Source organism: Falco peregrinus, chromosome 1 (genome assembly GCF_023634155.1).
Source record: "Falco peregrinus isolate bFalPer1 chromosome 1, bFalPer1.pri, whole genome shotgun sequence".
Lineage (NCBI taxonomy): Eukaryota > Metazoa > Chordata > Aves > Falconiformes > Falconidae > Falco > Falco peregrinus.
In genome coordinates, this window is record NC_073721.1 from 43,699,515 (window position 1) to 43,724,921 (window position 25,407).

The 25,407-nt window shown below is 45.4% G+C and overlaps 1 protein-coding gene across 1 annotated transcript in view; it reads right to left on the reverse strand.

Annotated features, from left to right (window-relative positions):
* PAPPA (pappalysin 1) overlaps nucleotides 1-25,407 on the reverse strand; it is a 184,459-nt gene that overhangs the window by 78,503 nt on the left and 80,549 nt on the right. The window contains exons 8-9 of the mRNA XM_005231279.3: nucleotides 13,273-13,401; nucleotides 11,573-11,664 (exon numbers count right to left, since the gene is read on the reverse strand). Coding sequence (XP_005231336.1) covers nucleotides 11,573-11,664; nucleotides 13,273-13,401 — 221 coding nt within the window. The remainder of the gene's footprint in view (nucleotides 1-11,572; nucleotides 11,665-13,272; nucleotides 13,402-25,407) is intronic.

The following is a 25,407-nucleotide window of genomic DNA, read 5'->3' on the forward strand; positions in this document are numbered from 1 at the left end:
TTAAAAACTGAACTGCGATCCATCTACTCTTTTCAAACAGACTGCATAGCAATAATGACTTTCAGTCATTAGAGTACTCTGTGAAATGGAAACCTTTGACCTGTTGGTATCCTATTTTGTATTGTATTATCATTGCCAGTCCCCAGAGGTATTCAGTTCTGACAGCCTGTTGTATTTTTGTCTGGCAAATAAGCCCGCTGAAAAAACGGTAGGAAATTAGCCAGAGCTGCTAGCTGGACTGATGGAAACGATCCCTAAGGAGAGTCCTGTTGGTAGCATTGTACTATCTCAAGCTAGGTGTCAGAAAATCCAACGGCTGCTCAATTTTGAGCTACTTCCAAACTACTAAATCCCCTGTTTATTTTTCCTCCTAGTTTACACAGTGAAATACCATCATGAGCCAGAAAAAATCAGTTTATTGCAATTCAATTATTTAATGACTTTCACTCCTTTTTCCCTCCCTTCCTCCCAATCTCCCATGCAAAATTCCAGGTCCTTGAGAGACGGTGAGTTTGAAAGAATGGAGAAGTCTATCAGGGAACAATATCATTATGGTTTCATTTCATCGCAACCCCTGAGGACAACTTGTGTACGTGGGTGAGTGTGGGGAACTGTATCTGCTGGGCTAGTGCTCCGAGCGGGCGAAAAGGAGCCAGCTTAAGCTGGAAGCCGTTCAGCTGTAGGAGTGCAGCCCTGCGTCAGAGTGAATATTTCTGGGGTGGCCAAACTTCTTGACCCTACATGTCACATCTTAAAATCTTCATATGGCTGGGAGCCACCAAACATATACCACACACCTCGAAGAGCTCAGAGGAGGAGCTTTCGGGAGAGTGCTTCACAGGCAAAAGATGACAATGGCTCCCTGGGGTGCCCCATTAGCCCACGGTGGGAGGGGGCTCGGGTGGATGTGCAGATGGGCCCTAAGGCAACCCAGCAGTGCTGGCCCCAGCAGCCCAGCTGCCTTGCCTCCTCCCACAGCTGGATTGCCCAATAGCCTTAATGCCAGCAGGGCTCTGTTACTTCTCATCTGATATTGGCCCAGCTAGGAATGTGTGCTTGAACAGCTCATGAACCATACGTGCCCTGACACCTCAGTCTGGACATCCCTGTAACATACCTTGTTTCTCTGCACAGCTTATTATTGCTGGCACAGTGCTACACCATGGCTCATGCACCCCTGGGAGACACACGCTCTGTGTCTGGCCAGCTCACGGAAGGGGCAGAGCTGGGATGTCACTGTGACAGCCATGGAGGCAAACTCTCAGTTCCCTCACCTTATCCTTCTGCATCTCTTGTTCTGCTCCTCTCTCTGCAGAGACGTAGCAAAGCGTAGGCCAGGTGGACCCAGGAGCAGTAGGATAAAGCTATCAGCTCACCCTCCTCAGAGCACTATGTCCCAGTTTGAGTGAGAGTCTCAGCAGAAATCACTGAGAAATATTCAGCTCTGGAAAGACTGTGGTCAGCAATCGAAATCCTCAAAAACAAATCCCAAACATATGAAAATATGTATTTTTGGGAAAAGAGATTCTTGGCCATTTTATGAAAAGGGGCTTATTTCTGTAAAAAAGGAAAGAAAAAAAAAAAAAAAGAAAATACCTACCATATTAAAACGACTTAACCTTCAGCTGATAAACATATGCAGTCAGATACACACTTACAGTGAGACACCGGCACCCAAGCACCTCCTGCTCCACACCCACGCTGACAGAAGCATTGACACAAACACACGTACACTCTCTTTACACATCCCCAAAGCAGCCACCCCACTGATTCAAACACATACCCAGAAGCTCACAGCCTAATTTTAGGCACATGCGTTCAGCCAGTGTTTCCCTGGCCTTCCTGAAGCTCTGACTTATTTCCACAACAGGCACTGAAGTAAGCACAACATTTATATAGCAACGTACTCCTGCACTGGCTCCAAATGTTCCCTCCTAATGCGATGATAAACGTAATGGGCTTCTGATAAGATCATGTGTTTGGGATAAAAGAATACTCAAGACCTACTCCAGTCCGATGACTTAATTCATATTCACATGGATGGGAAGGCAGCCCTTGAATAGCTGTGATCCAGGCCAGTGTGTGATCCTAACAGAGGCTAATTTGTTCCTGATTATGCTTAAGACCCCAATAAATCTGTCTTCTCGGAGTCTGCAAAACCCGAGGGAGGAACCGAATGGAGAGACTGAGATGTCTGAATTAAATGGAGACTGCCTAAATGATTAACAAAGTCTTACTGAACTGCACTGTCACAAGCCCTTCAGCTGTGCTGGTCCTGGAGCACCGCTGTGCCCTGCCCTCCACCACAGCCGGGCCCTCGAGAGATCAGGAACCCGCTTGCTTTGTGTGCTTTGGGAAATGATGGGGGAAAGTGGCTTTGCAGCTCTAGATTTCTTTTAAGGAAGATCTGTAAGTCCCACTATTGACATGCCATCCCAAAGCGTGCAGTGTCAGTCTTTGAGGGGAGCGCTGGTGAGAAGAGGGAAGACCTTTCCTGCCCAGGAGGTCCATACCTCTGAGCGATGGCAAAGGGCGGGGTGTGGGGGTGTGGGGGTGTGTGTGTGTGCTTCTTTAAATCCTTCCCAGGTATCGGTGAGCAGAGTGATGAGGGCATCAACTGACCACAGCTGCATGTGGTGCATCACTGGGTGTGCTGCCCACAAGCAGTAGAGGCTCTTCCCTCCACAGGGATAGAGCACCAGCTCTGACTCCTGATCCTCACTGTGGTCCTGGATGCTAGATAGGTTGCATGCTGGGCTTTACATTTTCATAAGCAAAGTGAAGAACGACCAGATTGTTTCTTCCTACGATTGCCCTCACAGAATAAAAACTAACAGGCTGCTTCCCTTTCCACAGTGGTGTGAACACAGCTCAGTTAAATCCATAGAGTCCTACAGACTCAAAGCTGGGGAGGGCAGTGTCAGGAATGGTATATTTCTAGGGAGCAGTAGCTAACATCTTTATTTCCATAATGGTGCAAAATGTCTTTTCTGTTCTTTTCTCAACTACTGCGACACGAAAAGTACCCAGGGCCTTGGTAATACAAGAAAATTCTTGTCTCCACAGAGGTCTGTAGGTTCCCAAGAGCTGGTGAAGGACATGGTGATGTATTGGTCACGTATGCCCTGCGTCATGGACGATGCTCATCAACACTGTGGACTTCTCACTTCAAGGCTGAATCTGATTTGAAGGAGAGATAGAGGAAGGAACATGACGGAAATCTGGTTTGTCCTCAAGGAAAACTGACTTCAAAAAATTAAAAAACGGTTGCCTGGAAAACCAGCTTAAATCTAGAACAGTAAAATGTCTGCAGGCGTAGCACCTGGCAGCAGGAGACAATGTCTCTTGGGGACTGACAACAGATGCTGAAGGATCCTGATCTGAACTCGGGGAATGTGTGTTCATTCAGGCAGCCAGAGCTCCTTTTCCCTGACAAAGTTCTTACCGAAGGCACAAAATCATTGGGGCCAAACCAAAGTCCTTCTCTTGCCCTTGCTTTGGGAAAAGGCCGTCTGTGGTTCAGCAAAGACTTCTGTGACACCTGGGAACCTCTGTGGCAGCCATCAGCCTGGAGAAGGGGGATATCTGAGAGAGACAGACTGGCAAGACCTGGCCTGCTTACTGGTGCAGCTGGGCTTCAGGATCAAGAATGATCTTGGGGGTCTTGTGTGTCGCACCAGAAAATGATGCAAACTCCACTTCTCCTTGCCTTTTAAGCTGCCCGAGCACTGTGCAAAAGGCAGCCTTCTGTATTGAAACACACCCCCCTCCTCCGGGGTTCAGAAATGAAAGGATGCACAAGGTAAGGCAGAGAATTTAGGGAGTGCCCGGGAATGCCAGTCAGACCCACTGTGGCTCAGCAGGTAACCCCCCAGCACAGGTACCTGTTCAAAGCAAGGCTAGCACGTCGCCCACAAAATGAGTGAAGTCTGGCACAGATCAGGAAGCAGACATGCAGGATATACACTTATCTGTGATAGGCAGCCTTCCACCTCATTAAAAAAAAAAAAAAAAAAAAAAAAAAAAAGATAAAGAGATCCAATTCATAGCACAGGGCACATCCTCTGACAAGGCTTTTAATGTCCAAGCCGTATAGTCAAAGGGCTGGGGACAGACACTCGGGGCGGCTTCCTGTTTTCCGCTGGAGCGCAGTGATTGGCATCAGCATAGTCTTCTTTTGTGCAATAACTACTATTTTTTTAAAAAGGCCAGACAAAAAAAAGGAGTATTTTTAAGCTCAGCTGTTTACTTAGGGCTGTTTCCAACTATAACAAGCCTCATGCCACATAACTATTTGTCCGAAAAAAAAAAAAAAAAAAAAAAAAGGGACACACAGACACACACACAAAAATGCAGTAGCATTGTTTCAGAGTAACAAATTCTTGGAACAGAGCGAGCTTCACATTTTAACCCCTGAAGGGTCTGTGCAGAGGTGTGCAGGCCTTTTTAGACACAGCAAGGGCCACATCACAGGCTCGCCGGTGTCAGCAGTTTCTGCAGAAGCAGGATTTTACCACCGTGTCACTTGATCGGCATCTTCAGCGCTGGTGTTTATGTTCACAGAGGAGAAGAAACGTATCCAGAGGTTTCTGTCACAAAAGGAGAAATAATTCCACTGAAGATCACATGAAGCCGGCTGCTGAGTGATCGCAGAACCTGCTCCATTTATTTCTATGGGAGTTTCACCTTTGGCTTCAGTGGGAAGAGAGTGAATAGCATGGCCTGCTTCCAGGATATCTGCTAATCTCTTCTTTAATATTGAATAAGCCAGAAACAGAGATATTTCCTGCTACAGTAAAATATTCGAGAGTTATATTCCTTCCTGGATGTTCTGATTTGAAAAAAGGAAAACCATTACACAGAGCTTGGGCAGGCCTTTCCGAATAAAGTTGCATATCAATAAAATGTGACATTTTTCTTCAATGAAATAAACCAGACACCTTGGAAATGAAGGCGATGTGGGTGTTGCAATCTACTGTGGTGCATCCAGGGGCCTCGCAGGAGGCTTTTTCTGTACAATATGACAATTGTGTCTGAGCATCTCCTGAACCGAGCAGGCAGGCATAATGCATCTGCGGATCGTGGCTCCCTGGTAATTCAGCTGCTTTGTGGAAATACATTCCTGGGCTTGTCCTTTGTCTGGCATGACTCGGCTCATCGGTATGATATAGCGGTTGGAGCACAATAATTATGCAATTGATCTGCGCGCTGCAGACAGATACAATTACAACTCCCTTGTAGAGCCCGGCACTAAAATTTGATATTTCACCTCCAAGAACACGAGCCTTTGTCACTTAAGCGAAAGGATATTTCCATCTCTGGCAGTGGTAGTAAGACATTATCTGCTCTGTGGCTAGCCAACAGGAGCCAGTGTGGCCTGTTTGACTGAAAATCTTGAGGCTTCTATCACACAAGGCAGCAAGCGCCACGACCACGAGAAGGCTGGCCAGCGTGGCCCTCCTCCACGCCTGGCCCACTTGCCTGGGAGGCTGGGAAGGAGCCCAAGAGAAAAAACGCAGTGGTGCCATTCATCGAGGCAAACAGACTGCTTGTCTGTGTGTGTGACTGGATGTTACTGCAAAGGCAGGTCTTGTGCTCAGCATCTCCCTGTAAGCACAGCAAGTTGCCGTTGAGTCACGGAGGATGCTCTAAGGAGGGAAGTACAACCAGCCGTGGAAGCCTCTCTGATCCATGGACAGTAATGCGTGAGGCATGCAACAAGCAAAGGAGAAATTCTTCTGTCGGGCTCTGGTTGTAGCTGTGTCCTAAAAACCAAAGCTGGATTGAGCTGGGCTGGAGTCACTGGCCTAGGGAAAAATGCAGGCAAATACCACTGCAGCCCACATTCTCCCCCACAAAAAAACATCTGTCCTTTGTATTTTGCTGCCTGAGATGCCTGCTCTCTCTGCTCTGTGGCTCAGCTGGCCCTGCTAAGATTGCACTATTAATGACAACAGTCTGAAAATCACTTTAGGAGACTTTATGACAATGCTGTGATTACTAACTTGTCAAATGAGTGCTTGGACATTTTAGAACATGTAGCCACACTCCCATGAGATGCAGGAAACAGTCAGCTTCAAAGAATTTGCCTTAAGCTGAAGGATTCACACAAACATCATCTGAATAGCCCTGGTCAGTAAATTCATTGCTGTTTGCTATGAAATTCTTCTATAGAACCTCAGTTTCTTTATTGACAGCAATGCTCTTTCCCAAGCTCCTTGGTCAAGGCTTTAGTCTTATTGATGCCCTGTGAGATGCTGAGTTTCTCTTGCAAGGTGGCTGGGTTTCTCCCATGCTGTTGTTCTACTGAAAGCCCTCAGCAGGGTCAGCCAAGGCCTATTTAATCTTGGTGAAAGAAGGCAAAATCACCATTAGCTGCTGTGTGGGGCCACGGTTTCGGCAGTCAAAGCCGTGTTCCTGTGCAGGGGTATGAGGGAGGGAGGGGGAGAGGATGGGAGTGCGGCAGTGCTCTCAAAGCATGCCCACAATGAATATGGATGGTCATCCATCAATTTATTTTAAGCACATTACTTCTCTGTCAAAAAGGGGAAAAAAAGGAAAAAGAAAGAAAGGAAAGAAAAGACATATAAAATTAGGTTTGTGTCACTCATTTAACACTGCAATTTCCCTAGAGGATTATGCACCAAACAGAGATAGCAAGCTCATGAATATTAATCATTTCCCTGAATGCAATGCAGCCCACCAAACAATAAGATTAGGGGAAAGTGCTATGCTTAATTTATGGATAATGGGAGAGGTAAAGGATAGAGCTCCCACAAAGGTAAGGCTCACAGCTGGAGGGAGAGGCCTCTGACAGATCCAGATTTGTAAGGTAGCAAAAAAAAAAATTTGAGGCCAAGCAGGAGTGAAAGGAAAGGTGTTTCAGGATCATTGTCAAATTAAAATCATACTTTCCTCTGAACAACCACTGGCGACTATGCTTCAAGCATGCCAGAAATCGGTGGTAAATTCAAGAGCTAAATATGTTTTTCTCTTTTCCTCTACTCTGTGCCTTTTCTTTGTATTTTACATCCCTGAGGCCCTGATCCAACAAACCATGGAGACATATGTCTAACCTGAAACATTCGCATTCTTCAGGGGGACTGCTCACATGTGGAAGTTGGCAGAAGCTCTGCCCTGCTTTGCTGTAAAAAGGTTTTAGCAAAGAGTCCCTTATAAGCAAAGGAGATAAAGTGTAGCAATAATAACACCAATAAGACGCAACTGAAAACCCCATAAATTACCAGGCAAACTTAAGGGTAGATAGAAGTTCTGAAGCTACTTCCCAGCTGTGTTTCAATGTGTCTATCAGCCTTTACTCATCTCTTTTCATATTACTTTCTCTCCCCCTCCCTTCTTTTTTATTGATCTCCGCATCTTTTTTATTATATCCTTCTCTTTCTTCAGCACTGGTGAGCTAAATCAATGCATAATGCACATCACACTCAACAAAAGGAATGCAAATGAAAGCAGCACTCTTTTTCAGCATCCACACATATATCTAGATGCATGTGTACAATGTTGGTGTGTGGGAGAGTGCACACCAAGGACAAGGTGCTCAGCTGCCTGTTAGACACCCATTTCTCAACAGTCCAGTGGGAATGGATCAAGTGCTAAAAAGCTTTGAGTTCCCACAACTGTAAATCATAACTCTTACAACCAAGGCCTGTTTTACACAGGACGCATCGGCTTGAACTTGGCTGAGATCCACAGTAATCGCAAAAATCGGTTATCCCAGGAGTAATCAAAAGCAAGGTGAAAGCAAAGCAGCCAAGAGGTAGGAGAGGGCTGCATCAGTCACAGCGGACATGACGGTGATTTGCTTGTCTCTTACAAATCGAAAGGCAAAGTAAAACTTTCCCCGTGGAACCAAATTCTGTGCGGAGCAGATAAAATGTGCAAAATCTGTTACACAAAGGCGGGGGGGTGGGGGGGTGGGGGGGCGGGGAGCGGGGAAGAAGAGATGATAGATTTCAGGATGGGGAAGGGTGAGTGTACTGCAGAACTTAAAAAAGGAGTACTGCCAGATGCTTTAATTAATTAATTAATTAATCTCACTGTCACTCTTCAGCATGTTGCAGGAAGAAAACGCTATTAATCTTATCTGTTTTCTGTTACTCGGCTTTGTGTTCAGAGAAGGCCAGGACAGCCTGACAGTAAGACCACACAGTTTCCTTCCCTGCCTCCCTCCTTCCATCCCCCGTGCCCCTCCTCCCGTGGCAGAGCAGATTGATCCACTGTTATCTGATTAGAGAGGAAAGGAGGAGGGAAAACAAAACCGAGGGGGGGAGGAGGGAGTCTAATTTTATTACAGGCACTAGTGCAAAGTGTCTTGAGAGCCTTGTGCCATTTATTCAAAGGAAAGTTGGACCAATTGAAAAAAAAACCAAACATAAACTTCACGATCCTAAAAGGCAAAGGGACCAAGAGAGGCATAGGGACACCTGCAAGAAGGCTGCCTCCATCCTTGGAGATCTCCAGAATGCAGCTGGACGTGGCCCTGAGCAACATGCTCCAACTTTGAAGCTGGATCTGACTTTGAAGTTGGCTGTCCTTGGGCCAGAGGTCTCCAGAGACTCCTTCAAACCCAAACTGTTCTGATTCATGGCTCTAAATCTAAAGCTTGATGGTGTTTGCGGGCTCCATTGTATTTATTTTCTACCAAGTGAGGTGACTTGCATGGTCTCTGCTTTGGAAAGAAGAAATCCACTTGGGCTTTGCTATCAAACGTCCTGCTATGGACCGCCCCCGACCATACCCCTTCAGCCCTGCCTTTGCAAACAGAATGTTGAGTGATTATTCTCAGCCGTGTGGGACCCAATCCTGCAGACAATCTGTGACAAGCATTGCATTCACTGTTGTGGTTAGATTTGCTGAAGTCTGAAGAATGCCTTGTGGTAGTTCAGAAACATGCCTGGAAGGAAGCATTTGCAAGATCAAACCCTGAGGCCCCCAATTCAGCAAAGCCTCTGAACATGTGTTTGAGGCTCAGTGAATTCTTTGGTGAAGGGGAGTGATTCCCGGGGCTCTAAAGAGCTACATAATGCAACAAGAACATCACTGCAAAAATAACACTGTCTGAAATAATTACTTGTTGTCCTACAGGATTATAACATGTGTTAGCCTTGTAAACACGGAAATAAATTACACTTATTTTTCTGTGCTCCTCAAACAGGGACCCAAGCTTTCTGTATTTTCCAAGAAAACACCCCGCCAGTCTCAAAGATGACTTTTGTTTAGCTGAATTTCTGCTCTTTTTAATTATTTATTATGCAATATGTACTGCCACTTGCTTCCTCAACACCTTTATGTTTTCTGGTGAGATTTTAATGCTTGTTATGTTAAAGCAGAATACAAATCAGCATTGTTCATCTGTCTGAAAGATGAGCCAGCAGTTTCTCCCTAGCTCTTGATGTCCTCATCCATGGTCACCCAGCAGCTGTAAAAGCCAATAGGACCTGTTCTGCAGGTCCTGAATTTTTCCCTGAACCTTTCCCAGGGACTGGATGAAGGCAGTGTTTGCCCAAAAGCAATAGCAGCTGGTCTACCCTCACAGACCCTACTTGCATGCTGAGGCCATCACCACACACATGCACTTGTAAAGTCACACAACGAAACATTTGTAAGGTCTGTGTCCAGACACCTTTCCATTGATTCAGCTGGTGTGATTCACCTGAGTCCTCATATTCAGTATTAAACACACAATTTGATTTCATTTGCTTTTGCAATCAGTGCAAAACCACAACAAACCCACGACAAACACACAGCTTTTTACCTCTGGAATTCCCCTTTCCTTTTCCACACAAGCAAATCTGAAAAATCGCTGCCTCTGTAATGATGTAGAAAAAATCTGTGTGTCTGGTTTAGTTGCTTCATTTTCTAATCATATTGCTGTCAGACAGGTTTTTTCCACATTCTTAACCACCCCTATTGCAGGTCCTGGAGATGAAGATGTACATAGGTATAAAGCAGGCTGCGGCGCTGAGCTGCAGGACACCACTGTATGCCCAAGGCTTGGGACACCCCGCTCCTGCCCCAGCACATGGACTCCCCTGGAACACGGTGCTGCTCCTCCCCAGCCCACACAACCCAGTTGCCTTGAGAACCAACATACACAGGGGAGAAGGGGATAACCTGGGTCACATCTCAGCGTTAACACTGAGATGTGGTCCAAGTACAGCCCTGGAGCAAGGAACTCAGACCTGCTGCTGAACAGGGTGATACAGATGTAACCATTCAGCTCCAACCTGAACCCTTGCTGGAACCAGCCTCGCACTGTGCCTGACTTCGGAGAGCCCAAAACATTTGTGCAAGTGTTTATCTCGCTATCAAAATATTATGACTAATATCTTTCAGTGCTTGAGGCTTGAATGCAGCAAGTTATTTGAAACACAAACGTAACTTCCAGACCACCAATAGTCACAATTAACGGTGACCATAAATATGCCCAGATTTCAATAGAGCTATTTACATATGTAAATAAGTACATCACCGAATTGGGCCTCAAGTCTGCCGGTGTGGGATGCCGAAGTAAAAATGTAGCCGTTATTACGAGACAAGCAGCCCCCAGCTTACCACCCAAGGGAAACACGATGCCTGTGAGGTCCTTCATATGTTGTTCCAGGCAGAAGATTTAATCATCAGATTGCCAAAAAGAGCAAATTTCAGTCTTGCCAACATTATATTATCTGCTTAGAACTGATGCCCTGAGCTGAAGGCATGGGATCACTAGACAGGTATTTGCTTGGTCAGTCCAGATAAGGAATCTCATAAAATGCCTTGAGAAAAGCCCTTTATAAACCTTAACTTTGGTTTCAGAAGCTCTGCGTGTTTCCTCCTTCCCCAGACCTCGTTGAGCCCTGGCTGGGAAACACAATCCCTCCTGCAGCACAGGGCTGCCCCACCGAAGGTGCGGTGTAAATGGGTCTCCATTTCCCTTCTCTGCCCCCAGCATTCCTAGAGAGTTTAATAAATATGTAAAGCTCACAACTGCAGCCCTGCTATCCCTGATAGCTCGAGCATCTTCCGGCCATTGTGCTTACAGGTTTTGCTAATCAGAGCAAACCAGGCTTGCAAATGAAATCTGATTAAGTAGTTTTCACCTCTGAAAAAGGGGATTAGCTAGACCTTTGATCCTCAGATATTGATTTGCAACTCAAAGGAGGTGTGACCTCAGCTGGACTTGCTTCTGGTCTCAGTCCCTTCCCCTTTCGCTCCTCCTCCTGTTTACCAGAAAAAATCAGTTCATGTCTTCTCACGTAGCCAGATCTAAAGCCTATTGAAGGCCCTGGAAAACCACCCACTGACTTCAATGGGCTTTGGATCAGTCCCACAATGGCTGACTTAGCCTTAAGTCCTGGGCTGTTTCAAAGCCAGCAGAACCAATTTCCCATCCAAATGACCAGAAGCTGGGAAGATATGTTCGCCTTTCAAACCTACAAATTCCACCGTTTTTTCTCTCTTCCATGACAATTCTTCAGCTAGAAATGCTGAAAATACTGTTTATTTTTTCCTTGCACTCTGCATAGAGTTGTTGCCCACCATGAGTGGAAGGGCTCTGAGCCAGACTTACCAATGCAATTAAAGGATAACTCCTGCAGGCAGAATAGGGAGCAGCCATCACCATTGATCTTATTCATATCATCGCATTCTTCCCCCAAGTCTCTGTAGGCAGGGCACACACATGCAAAAAGGAGTTAGATGGCAAATGGCATCATCCCCGACGATTGCTGCACCCCCCCTGCAGAACCCCAAAGCCCTGAAATCCAGTAGAGCGGCTTTGTGTGCCGACCCTTAAAATACCTCTCCCTTTCTCCTCCAGCCCTGACTTTCATCATTCCTCATTCACAGGCCTGCCTGGCCACTTCTCTCCTGCACATGTGGATACCACTTGCTGTTCTCTGATGAGGATGTGAGCAACTTCCTTCATAGCTCATGTGGCTGCAACTCAGCAGGTGGGGAAAAAGAGAACAGGAATCTCTGAAACTCTTTGTATTAAATCTGGAAGGGCCAGCCTGTGACCCCAGCATGGGAATAACGAGGCATAAAGCTGGGTGCTGGGCTATTCCAGGTGACAGCACTTGGAGGAGGGCAGTCGGTGTCGGGGATGGGGTCCTTCCTGCCTTGTGCCCACCCGCATGGTTGCAGCAGCATGTGGGGAGAAGAGTGTGAACCAGATGAGAAAGGGGCTACCGCAGCTGCCAGTGGGGCCACAACCAACCAAGCTGTGACACAGCCTGGTTCCTGCTTGCTCCTGAGGCAGCTCAGCTATTGTTCAGTGCTTGCTGCAAAGCCACAAGTGATGTTTGAGGAATGTGCAAACATAACAGTAGGAGAAAAGTTATGGAAAGCAAAATTAATCTGTCTTTCTCCACCTCTCTCTCCAACACTGCCCTGGATTCATGTAATTTGATTGTTCTCTTTGATTTCCCTGCCTGTTGGGCCTCATCCTGCAAATCCTTGCTGCCAGGTATATCATTTGACAGAGCTGTACTACACGATTGCCGGTCAGCATTATTTCAAGCAAATAATACTGGCTGAATTAAACACTTGCTTGTTGTTACTTTCATAGTTTAAATAATTACATTACCTAATGCCAGGAAGCTTTGAAGCAGGTAGCCTTAAGGACCAACATAGTAAAAGAATAAACCTTAACAATAGTCATGAACAATTGTTTTATGTTTTCAGGGGATCTGGGGACTGGCAGCTGGCGAGAGGGAGCTGCTGATTGAGAACATGCAGTTCCCAGCACTCTCCTTCAGAGGCCAAATCTATCACCTCCAAATACATCCCAGCTCCAGTGGTCAGTCAAATGAGAGGCTGCACCAAGAACCTGGCCCAACATGTGGCAGGGTTTTACCCTGTCCACCAGCTGCCAGACACATGGGACTTCACGTGTGAGGAGAGCATCAAAGGCTGTGAGAATTTTTCCAGCACTTACTTCAGCTCCTCATAGGAAATGTCATATACATGTATAAAGATACAGATACACTAACAAACAGCATAAACAGCATATAGCGTACTTTTGTATCGATCCTGCTGTCTGGACTCCATTATCTTATCTCTGTCTGTATCTACTGGTGCCAGGATAGCAGGGTCTAAGTTCCAATTAAATGTCATCATCCTGGTAATCATCAAGCACATGAGTCATTATCTACAGATGAGAGCCGGCCTAAACTAAGAAGACATCCGAGGTCATCAATTCCTTTCTAGTCTCAGGTTCTGGCCGTGTACATGTGACCAGATTTATCTGTTTGCTCACTCCAGACTTACATTTGGATAATCCCGTCTCCACAGTATCCACTTCCAGAGATATACACAAGCGCGGGGGAAGGCTCGCTTTCTTCCGTCCCGGAAACAATGACAACCTGGTATGTGTATGTAGTCCTGTCACTCAGTTCCCTGCAAGACAAAAGGAAATATGAAGTGATCAGTACAACCAAGGCAGTAACACAGGGCAGAGAAGGAGGTACTGAAATGGAAGTTGGCTGCCCAAAAGGCAAATTTTAGTTCCATCAGGTTCTCAGAATATTCCTGCCTCTTTTTGGTGGGATTAATTTTCGGTTGGGTGCCTTTTTCCTGTGAGCCCAACAGTGTTACCTATGTTCGTGCTTGATTTGTGCACAGTTCTGCAATAAGTGCAACTCTTGGATATTTGAAAGTTAAAGTATGTGCTGATGAAAATCATGCAACTCGGTGTGTTGCTGCTTACATCTATACCCACTGCAGAGATGGCACAGCACTGACACCCTGGCAGGGTATCGAGCCTCACCAAACAGTAACAGCTTTACTGATGGTCGATAGTTGTGCAGCATTTGAGAAACCAGCCCTGTGCTTCACTGTGTCCAGCCTTGGACACTTCTGCTCTCATCTCTCCACGTCAGTGACTGTTACCTGCAAGTTTATGACACAGTTCATTTAAGGAACTTCAAGTTCCCTGTAAACACTCATTGCTTTCTGAGCAGCCCTGAGCTTGATCCAACTGCTGCTGGAGCCAGTGGGGATTTGTCTATTGAATTAAAGACAAAATTAGACTGGGGATGTTTCAATGATGGATAAATAAGTTATCCACTTTGCATATGAGTATTAAAACAGTAGTTAAAAAGAAGGTTTCATCCTATCCACGAGAGCACACAAAATAGGATTCACACCACAGCACTGGATCATGGTATTAGCATTGAAATAAACTAAAAAAAAAAAAAAAAAAAATAGAAAGAAGGAATTAGCAAACTGTTACATATTTATGCAAAACCATAATTACATAAATTCTGTGCATCTGTAAAATGAGGAATCATTTTTATATGCAATATAGAAATAATATAAGCCTAATATAAACATTTAGCTCTTTTACAATGTCTTTTACATTAACAGAAGTCAAAACGTTCCACAAAAAAACTCATTACCATTATCCTCGTTGTGCTGATTTGTAAAGCCTCAGAGTGGCAAAGGCAAAATGATTTTCTTGAAATCATCAATCAAGCTAATTGCAAAGCCCATAATACAACCCAGCTCTTTCCTAACCCATGCCCATCTTCTCCTTACTATGCTCATATTGCCCCAATTACTGACAGTAATATACATGTCCTTTTGTCACAGGAACTTGGTAAAAAAGCATCTATTAATGAGGTGTGTACTATGAAGAGATATATCTACCATACAGAGCAACAAAACTATTGAAGTAGATATCAATGGACTGTAGTTACTGAAATCTTCAAGACTGTGAAATAAGTATCTCCTAACAACATTCATTAAATTAACAAGCATGACTTAAACCCCAATATCACACACTATATTTTATAACAAAGCTGTTTCTCATGGATAGTATGCCTGCAAAGTAACTGCCACTGAGTGAATTGCACGAGAATGGCACTGGGATTTGATTCTTTGTTAGTGCACATGGGAGTGAAATGGGGAGTGAAATTCAGTGGAATGAAAACACAACACAATGGCTTTCTCGTTGCTTTTTCACCTTATTCCTGTCAGCAACAGTCTATAGCTCCTATTAGCTAAATTTGAGTGTTCAGGTAGCACACAAACAGTTTCTTAATTCACCTACAGATTGAGGAGACATCTACCCAGGTACTGGTAAGAGTGTTTATTCAAAATGAAGAATTTCAAACTTCTGCCCTTGGGCTCTGTTTAAAAGAACAAAGAAAAAAAAAATTACAGGAAGAAACTTCAGTGGCCGAACACACATCGATGTATAATACTGAGGGTTTCCTCTAGACTTCACTCCCAGATAAATCCACTTATTAAGATGGGAAGTTTTTGATATATACTGATAAAATCAAAGCAATGGCAAGCTTTGATTATTAAAGAGCAGTTATTTCTCAAGTTCTTTCTCAAAACTGTTCATAAAGTAGTTAAGATTAATAAGTATACTTGCATAAATGTGGATTTTGTCACTGGGAATCTGCTAACCACAAAAAAGCTTCAATTCTTTGAAAAGACTTAGCAAATGAATAGATCAGGCAGCTGTAACAGCTACAAAATAAACCCATGCTGCTTCCTGATGCACTGAGATCACACGCATGAGTGTAAACCAGTAGTTTTCAGATACTGAATTTTGGTGTGATTTCCACCGATACCCATAAGTGATGGGCAGGCATGCGGCTAACAGCAGAAAGTGTGCCTCTGCGAGCGTGGTTTAGTATGTGGGAGTGTTTGTGTATGCCTGTGTATACATGTAAGCAAACGGAAAACAGGAAAAGTTCACATTTGTTTATGTACAGGGTGGGATGTTGGCAGAGCATAATGGAAGAAGACATAGAACTAAATTAAGCATGGGAGAGAAGATGGTGTTTATGAATTATTAGGTGATTGGAGATGAACATGTATGGGGTGAATAAGACAGAAAACTGCAAATGAAAATTATTAGGTGGGGAGAACTCTAGCATATTTAATTATATGGATTGTGAATAAAAAACAGTATGGAGAGAGGACCTTGTGGGCATCAGAGAAGAGTGACTGATAGCTTTGTGGCAATGGGCTTTGGTCTAATCCTGTCACCTGTGTAAGGAGGGGAGATTTCCAACTACAGCCTGCTGTTCAAAAATAGAAAGTTCTGGTGTAATGATATGTCATGAAAGGCAAATGATTCTTATAGTTTAGTGATAAAAATAATAATAAAAAAAAATCCATTTCTTCTCCAAAAAAGAAGCTGAACAAAATATCTGACTCCTTACAGATACATTTAGGTATTTGCACAGCCTGGTCTCCCTTACTTCTACACAGTTTGGGTACAAAATCGCTATTGAACTATTTATGCTCACGATACCCCATGAACTATGAGGGTAATATCCTTGTCCCTGGTTAGAATATAGAGAAGGGGAAGACAAATGTTTGGAAACATATGGTCCCTGCAACAGCAGGATGGGGAGCCACCTCTCCAGACCCCCACTGGAGCTGTGAGGCCACTCTTCCCCCAGCTCCCCTTTCGGACAGCCCAGTCCAGAGCAACATGGAGCTTCACAACCTTCCCCTTGGCTGAGGACAGCAGATGAGCGCCTGGCTGTCCCACCCAGGGCAGCACCAACAAAGCAGCTGTGCCCAGAGGAGGTCAGCAATGGGAGCACGCCTGCCCCAGGGGTGCCATCCAGCATCACGCAGCCATAGGTGGAGGCACGCCTGGATGGAAGCACCAGAAAGCCACGTTAGGAGCGCAAAGATCAAGGCACAAGCACTTTCAGCTCACTCTGGCCTGATGCAACTAGTGTTAAAACCTGACTGAGCTGGATGTGGCATTTCATGTCTCCACAACTGGAACCTGAGATACTTATACCCTCCTGAACTGTTAAATGCATCATATTGGCAGCAACTGAGAGTTTTAGCATTCCTTCACAGTACCCACATTTCGGAAAAATATAGCTGCTAAAGGGATGATATGTGCAATACTTTGGGCAGTAATCCAGTACGATAGTGAGGGAGGGAGGAAGGAATGCAGGAACAAAGCAGGGGAAAAAACCAAAAAAAGAATTCATTCTCTCCCATATAGTTATAGGGCACCAGGGTCGATATTACAGACTATATCTGGAGATGTCAGTAAGGTAAGCTCTGCTCCAAGTGTGATACAAGTGTGGTTTTTGACCATTTATTTTCTCTCCTGCCTTCTCTCGAAGCTGATGGCACCCCGGCAGTGATAACTTGCTCTTTCCACTCTGCTGTCAGGCAGGTCCGATGCACGGCAGCTTTGTACAATGCTACTTAAGAAAGGGAGAGAGAAGAACATCTTTAACATTAAGGATGTGAACAAACACTCTTTTAAATTTATATCTATGGTCTTTTAATGACCTTTTCGAGAACTGAGTAAGCCACATTGATCGCTGCAGCTTCCGCCCGTGGGGAGGCAGTCTTATTAAAAAGCAATGACTCAAGCCCTCTGCTTAGAGGGGGAATTAGGATGTGCCGTGTGAAATACCATGAGGGCAACTTTCCTGTCTGCTGTGGCAAGTGACGGATGCAGGGTCAGGAATATAAAACCCTCTAATTCTTTTCCTGTTTTTACTGGGGAGGCTGGGCAGTTGAGTTAACCTTGCTGTGTTCCCCAGGCAAGAGATCTCTGCTTTTAGTTTGGGTGTTCCTGTAAAACTTACAGGAAAAAATTACACCTCTGGAAGTTGTTTTCTACTCAGATCAAGGTGAGTTTAAAAGATCATTGAATTTATAAAAGCAACACGCTTGCCCTGGAGTGCCAGCAGACCTGCAAGGGCCGACAGTGCCCCAGCCCCATCTGCTCTGTGCCCACTGCAGGGCTTCAGCGTCTGAGGACACAGGACCCACTTGAGATGCAATGAAAGCACCGAGGGAAAGCAAACATCCCATGCCTCTCTCCCTACTACAATGGCATATATGTTTTTCCAACTACATATCACAGCAGGGAGGGTTTTTATACAGCAAAGACTTGTTTCCAACAAAATTGAAAATATACTTAAGACTGATCCCAGCTTCTGCCCTATGAAAACATAAATGGCCAGAAAGCAATGAAAGCAGACAGCATTCCTGTTGCTTAAGGACAGGACAACAAAGTCTTAGGCATCCCCAGTTAAACTATGGTTATTGCAGGCAGTGTCATGTGAAAGAGGCAAATTCCACACCTCAAGCATCCTCACCAAGGACCCATCTTTGACTTTGAACAGCCACCAAACTCTTGAGCTAAACAACAGCATTTCCTGGACAGCTCTCTGCAGGCCAGAACAAGCTCCGGTCTGCCAGCACCATCCCCGCTGCCCTCCAACACTGTCACCTTTGCTCTTCTTCAATCACAAGGAAGCCTTGCTGAGCAAAACAGGAAATCTGCTGGTGGCAAACAGCAGTGACCCCACATCTTCCCTTGTTGCAACGGTTTGGATCAGCTGCTTGAGGTGCACTTGAATACAACCGCACGAAAAAGCTGAAGGTCTATGCCACCTCCTGTCCTGTCCTCCGCCACCTGGAGCTGTCCAATTCCTCCCCATCAGCTGCTCGCAGCTGCCAGAACACCCAGCGTCATTTACTGAGGTCTTGGATTACCCCAAATAGCCACTAACTCAGTGAAGAAGCACGACACTTCTCAGACTTGCTTAGAGCCTCCCAGTCCTAGACACTGAACCAGGGCTTGGTGTTTCTAGGAGGAGCTAACACCACTCTCTTCATTGCTACTTAAGAGTCGGTCATTATGCTGTGCTGCATTTTACCCCTTAGCAGTACCACTGCAGTGTCTGCAGGCTCCCCCAGCCTCAGGTGCTCCAAAAGTAGCTGATAAAGACTAACCCAGGGGATGGGGTTGGTTTAGGACAACGCAAACAGATCTGCTCCCCAGGTCCCATTCTTTTTCCTGCATTGCCATTGACTGTACAACAAATATGACTGTTTTCTTCTTTTATCTCCTCTCTCACACACGCTCCCCCTTGCCTTGCCTTTCCTTCTTTTAATAAAAATGGCATGAGAAGCACGGCAGAAGATAATAAAGAGAATTCCTGCCTGGCTCTGCAGTTGGGAGAAAGGAGGGGTGGGATGCTGTAAACAAAAGAAGGATGTCAAAAATCCTGAGCTCTTGCGACGGGCTGTTTTTTCAGCTGTGATCCGATCTCTTGCTGTTTGGATAAGCCCAGTGACATGGCAGGTGCAAAGGCCTCAAAACAAGTCTCCTGCCTCTCTCTCAGACACTGAGCTGACTCAGAAGACATAAATGCCAAGGAAGTAGCCTTGGAGAGGCTTTTCTCTCTATCCATGATGAGACAGGTTCCAACAGGGGTGGTGGGTTTGCTCTGTGCCCTCCAGCACATTGTTTATGTTTTGTTTACAAGCAAATCAGAAGAGGGTGGTTGAAGTACTAAATGAATGCTCATGGGCTGGATGGGAGAGTGGGGATGGTACGGTGGATTTCTGCTCCCAAACCCAGCTTAAACCTGGACTGGGTATTTCTGAGGAAGAAAGACAGAGCTACCAACGACCTGAACAGGCAATCTCAGTTGAATACTTGGTGAGGTATGTGTTGTACCATCAGGTGTCTCTACTGTCTGAAGCCCTGAGTCTCATCGTACAAAGCAGTGGCATCAAGACAGTGTCCAAACTCAACTTTTCCTTCTGACTCTATCAGAAAGGTATTTCTACTAATGCCTAAACCAACCACTTTATCCACTTACATGATACCATGGAGACCACGCCTATTTAAGATTGAAGGCAAGGGTTGAGGGACCAGCCTGTTAGGAAAAGGAAAAAATCCTTTGCTCCATTAAATACTTCTAAGAACCAAAGTCATCACCAACTCTCACAATCACCACAAAATCAAAACAAGCCATTAGTTTACAGCTCTGCTCTCACTTACGCCGGTGTAAAACTCAAGCAACTTTAGGAGACCTGAGCAAAACAGTCCAGGCTTAAATCACTGCAGCTCAGCTGCTCACCTCTTCCTCTGAGCTGCAAACATGTGCATCTGCTGCTCAGACCAGCTCCCTGCCTGCACAAGATGCCCTGGCACAGGACTACGTGCTGGTCTGTAGCACCTCGCTCTGAAAGCCAGGTCCTGCTTAGGACCTCAAACACATTTGGTTTTTTACAGTGATCATTTTCTTCTGTCCTTCGTGCGAGAACTGTAAGTTTTTTAAGTAGCAAGCATATAGATATATATGTAACTGATTAAGTCCAGCAGACTTTGATATAATCGTCCAAGTATTTGCCTGGTACCAATTTAAAACACAGTAGCATATTTAATAAAAAACTAAGTTTGCAGCCAAGGCCTTAAAGATATTTCCTGGGTTTTTCTCAAAAGAAAAAAAAAATTACACGTTAAAAGGCAATTTTCTATTCATGTTTAAACAACAACAACAAAACCTATGAATTTTTAAGGTGGATGATATAAATGGGGGATCTAAATGAGATTAGGTTACAAATCCTGGGATAAAGGAAATCCTGGAGGCCCAGGGCCTCACATGGGTGTTTGCACTAGACAAGCAATTTCACGGCAGCACACAGGTTAAGTGTCAGAGCACCTGGTTGCTATTAGAAGCAGGGAAGGAGGGGGGAAATCTGTTGTGTTTGCTTCTTCACGGCTGCGCTCTGAGCTTAAGCTGAGATGGGAGCGCTTCTCAACACGAAGCTCAGATGCAGCCACCATGGGAGGGAAGGCTGTTCTGTTCTGACCGTGGAAGGAAAGATCCGGGACACGACATGCAGAAGGCCCAATTTCCGACTGGTGGAAACCAGCACTTCCCTATTGATTTCTAGGGACTGGTGCCAGTATCCACCACCCGAGAACAGTGCTCCCATGCACCAGCGTGGCAGGGAGAAAACAGTAACACAAGCGGCGGGCAGGTTAGGACAGGTGAATGGCTTTAAAGGCCGTCATCATCACTGGCAACCCCCTGCCTGTTGCATCGTGCCTCTCAATGAGCACTGCCTGATTACTCACAATGTTATCGACATCCCAGTTGTGCCACGGCTTTTCCATGCAGGACCACCAGCAGCAGCAGCCCTGCAGGCTCCAGCGCTGGTTCAGACCACACCGCAGAAGTGCCTGGTGTGCACCCTGCACAAGGGTCTGGGACCCCAACAACTGCCCCTCAGCTTTTGGATGGCGACAGTTCATTGCTGGGGCTGGGAGCCCGTCTACTGCCACCCTCAGCCCCGGGCCAGTTTGCCAGGTTCAGCTCTCCCTGTGGGCAGAAGCATCTTCCCAATTTAGGGCTATCAGCTTGGCAAAATAATGTTTTTCAGCTTCTCTGAATCCAGACCTGACCTCTAGGATTTACTTTCAACAGGCCTGAGCCAAGACCTGATTTTCAGAACTTAATACCCTCCCATTTCCACGTAATCCCACCAAAATGGTAAACAGAGCCATGGGAGCAGACACTCACAGAGCCTGATCCAAAGGCTCCTGAAGCCAGGGGGAGTTATTATGTGCATTTTCAGTGGGGCTTAGATTGGGCCCCAAGTGAACACAGATGTTTGCAGTTTTCTCTGGTTTCACCTCTACCACCCCTCCTCAAGGAAACCCCAGCTGGGAGGGTAAGGGCGTGGGGGCTGGGGCACTGCTCCTCACAAGGAGGGAGGGAGCCTATAGGTACACGTGCCTACGCATGAGCGAGACGTATGTGCTGTCACACAAGCCGCACAGCAGAGCCCACAGAGATGGGCGAGGAGATGAGGTGACTATTCCAAAGGAACAGTTTGTCATTTCCCTCCTTAGGGGCTCTGTGTTTTGCCTTAAACCACTTCAGATTATGAGAAATCCTACTAGCTGGTCTCCAGTGGCATCTTTAATGGTTTAATAACCGAACATTACTGAACATATTTCCACTAGCCTCTTTCTAAAATCCCATCATGAGCTAATTTCCCCTATTGTCATTACATCCGCAACTGGTCTTACATTTAAAAAAAATCTGTACCACTGTGAATAAATGAGCTGCTTTACTGCCCTGAGCTCTCAGGGCCAGTATTTTTAGTACTGGTTGATAATTTGGGGTGTCCAATTCCAGGCACCCTCTCTGGGGTACAATTTTCAGTGAAGAATGAGCTCTACTTCCAGCTTGCCCCTCCTGTCACGAAAAGCTCCAGGAAAATGCTGGAATGGGGGCAGCAGCAGGCAGATGCCCAGTGTCACCATGCATTGAAGAAGCTCCTGGCCAGAAAGGCTAAGATGAAGTTTGGGTGAAGCAACCACACGATGGGTGCCTTGGGCCCGCAGTGTGCTCAGTTCATGCCATGCCATGCGATGATACACCTAAAAGGCTTCTGTCTTGTCTGTCGCTGTATCCAATGAGGTATTAAGGACAGCACAGGTATTTTAGTCTCACTGCAGCGTTGTTTCCAAATCCTTGCCTCTTTGAGTGCAGTTCCACTCCAAATTTAACAGAGACTTGGAATTCATTTCCTAGGAAAATATATTAAAATAAAATGCCCAGGAAATGATCAGGCCAATAGTTCAGTAAAAGTAGCTGAAAAAAGCTGTACTGGCTGACACTGCTGATAAAAAGGTAGGTAACACATTTCTGCTTCTTCTGCGGTATTTGAGGCTCACTCCAAGTTTTACAAGAGAGTTATTTTTAAATTGTTGCATAACACATGTCTGTCCAATATTTCTTTCCTCAATCAAGCAAAGAAAATGCATTTGTTATTCCTGGGAGATTTCTGGTGCTTCTTATCTTATTTAGAGCCCAAAATAAAGATGCACACAAGAAGGCAAACATCAGAGAGAAATTATTATCCATGAGATAATGCACAGACTAATTTACCACATATCTGAGACTGTTTCACCTGCAATAAATTATTTTGCCCAGCAGGAAAAGTCCTGTTTGACCTTCTTTTTTTTTTTTTCTTTTTTTTTTTTTTTTTTTTTTTTTCCCCTGCAGCTGAAAACTCTGCTACTACTTCTAGGTCGTGAGTTCAAATTCCACCCTGGCTGGGAGTGATTAAATATATCAGTTTCTAATAGTATTATTTGGTTAATAATAGGACAGCCGTGAATGTTTGCTTTTTCAGGGACATTTGCATATGGCTAAGTTGTAGTCTATGGGTCTGATCTCTCTACAGATCAGGCAAATATCATCCAAGAGGTACAGTGGAGATGTGAATCGAAAGTGGCAGCAGTCCCTGTGGAGCCTTTGGCTGGAGCAGAGCTGATCCCGAGGCCAAGCGTCATTCCTCAAATGGGGCAGTCCCTCTTTCCTGGCTCTTCCCATGCTCTCAAGTCATTTCTTTGCGAGAGGCAGCTATGGGTCATTCAGAGCAATCTCACCCTTCAAAGATAGACCCAGGCTGAAAAATTCCTCTGGACTGCCCTGTTTCAGGATCACAAACCCATAAAGATATCAACCCACCCTTACTACCTTATTCTTGCATCATGTGCGGCCGAGCCAGAACAGGAGCTACGGATTTTGTCGAGTGCCAGCTATAGTTACAGCGTTACATAAGAAACCGCAACAGCGAAGAATCACAAATCTATCACTACAGCTGGCACCAAATGGCATCTTTGCACAGGCTTAGCGGAAAAGCTGCCTACTGAATTGGCACAGACCGTCAAATTGTTCTTTCTCTTCTCCAGGGCAGGGTTAAGGCAATTTGGCAGAGGGTGGTAAGGGAGAAAACTGCTCTATCTGTTCTGTGTGTGGGGTCAGGAAGCAGATTTTATTCTTTCACAAAGATAACCTGGCACCTTTAATGAAGAAAGCAAGAAAGAAGGAAAGCCACCAGAGTGTGGCTTCCAGCTGTCAAGTCACATCAGCCAAGTGGAGATGTATAATCCCCGAGAGCAGTAGCACTGCTAGCCTCTAACATTTAATCGTGAGCTCTCTGAAAGAAGGCACCTGGTGTATTTCTTCTGTAAAATGCCCGGCACACTACTGGCAGCTATAAATAATAACAACCGCTACCTCAGTATTCAGCAGCAGAACATATGTGAAGGAAGGATGCAGAAACAGTAGATGGAAAAGGAGCTTCCTCTCAACGGCTTGCCAAGCCCTCGGTGCAGAGCAGGTGTACACGCTGCTGTCTGGCATAGGGAGCAGAATCAGTCACCCCTGCCCAGTCCCAGCTCCCTGCTGCCATGCAAGCCAGAGGTGAGGTCACATGGTTTGGGAAAGGAAATAATTTCCCAGGAGTATGTTGTCAGTGAAGATGCTGCTGGATGGAGGAGTCTCCTTCCTACCAGCATTTCACCTCCATCAGCGTAGATGAAGCTGTTACCAGTTTCCCAGTGTTGGAAGGGAACACGTGGGACAGGCAATTGTCCCATCCTTTTCTGTTCTTTCACCACAAGAAATTTCCAGGTTCATTAAGCAGAAACAGGGCAATCAATACTGGCTGCACAAGGAAGGAGCTGCCAAGGCAGCCAAGGCTAGACAGGGCCTGGGAGAGGCACCAAGACAGATGATGCTGGCTAGCAGACTGCCAGCACCTCCGCTAAGCTCCGGGACTGCTACACTCTTCTACACCAGCTGAGTATTAAACTTCACAACTTTGCCAAAACTGACCACAGGCAGCTCCGATACACTCCGAGCTCTTCACTGACACACGGAGGCTTTCAGACAGTGACAGCACGGCTGCTAATCCAGCTGGGAAACTAGGGTCAGAGAGCAACAACTGAAACAGTGACTCCTTAATGCAAGGACGGTGGATGAAGAGCTAAACGAAAACTAGCAGTGCTAGTGTTGCACCTGAAACTGGAAATTATAGGGATAAGGGAAACCTGGTGGGACAGAAGGGTGTTTGCTTCCTGGGAATGCTCAGAATAGCTCAGTCCATGCAGCACTGCAAACTAATCTTAGGGAAGCTTATAGGAATGAGCAAGAAAGTGTGAATAAATTTGTTCCTGTTGAAGCTTGGAAAAAGTGTTTTTACTGGAGATGAGCTGTAGACTTTCATATGGATACAGATAGGGATCTCTAATATATTACTAGAGAGAAATAATATGAAGAATTGTGCAGTTATGGAAAAGAAAACTAGATGCAGACTAAAGAACAAATGCTTTTAATAATGGCATGTCTCTGGTACTGCTAGCTGTGAGAGCAGGCATCAAATACTTAGGGACTCAACAAGAGATGACACTGTCCTGGTCTTAACTCTAGTAGCTGGAACAGGTTGGATTGAAAGAGAAATTTGAATGAAAATGGAAATTTGCCTTTCAGTTATCCCTTTGAGGTTAACTAATAAGCATTTCCCGCAAATAAAGATCTGAACCTCAAAAGTCCAAGTATCTGCAGACAACACAGAACTGGCAAATAGGCTCAGTCAAGGCAGAGAAGGATGGAGTTATAATGTAGAAATGACTAATTTACAGGACTGGGTGTCTCAAAATGGTGCATATGGTGGTATAAGACAATATTATGCATGTTAGGATCAAGAAACTCAGAATACACTGGGAGCTCTTCATTGCAGGTGAGACGGGAAGAAGCAGTTGGTTGTTATTTATTCAATTTCAAGACAACTATGAAC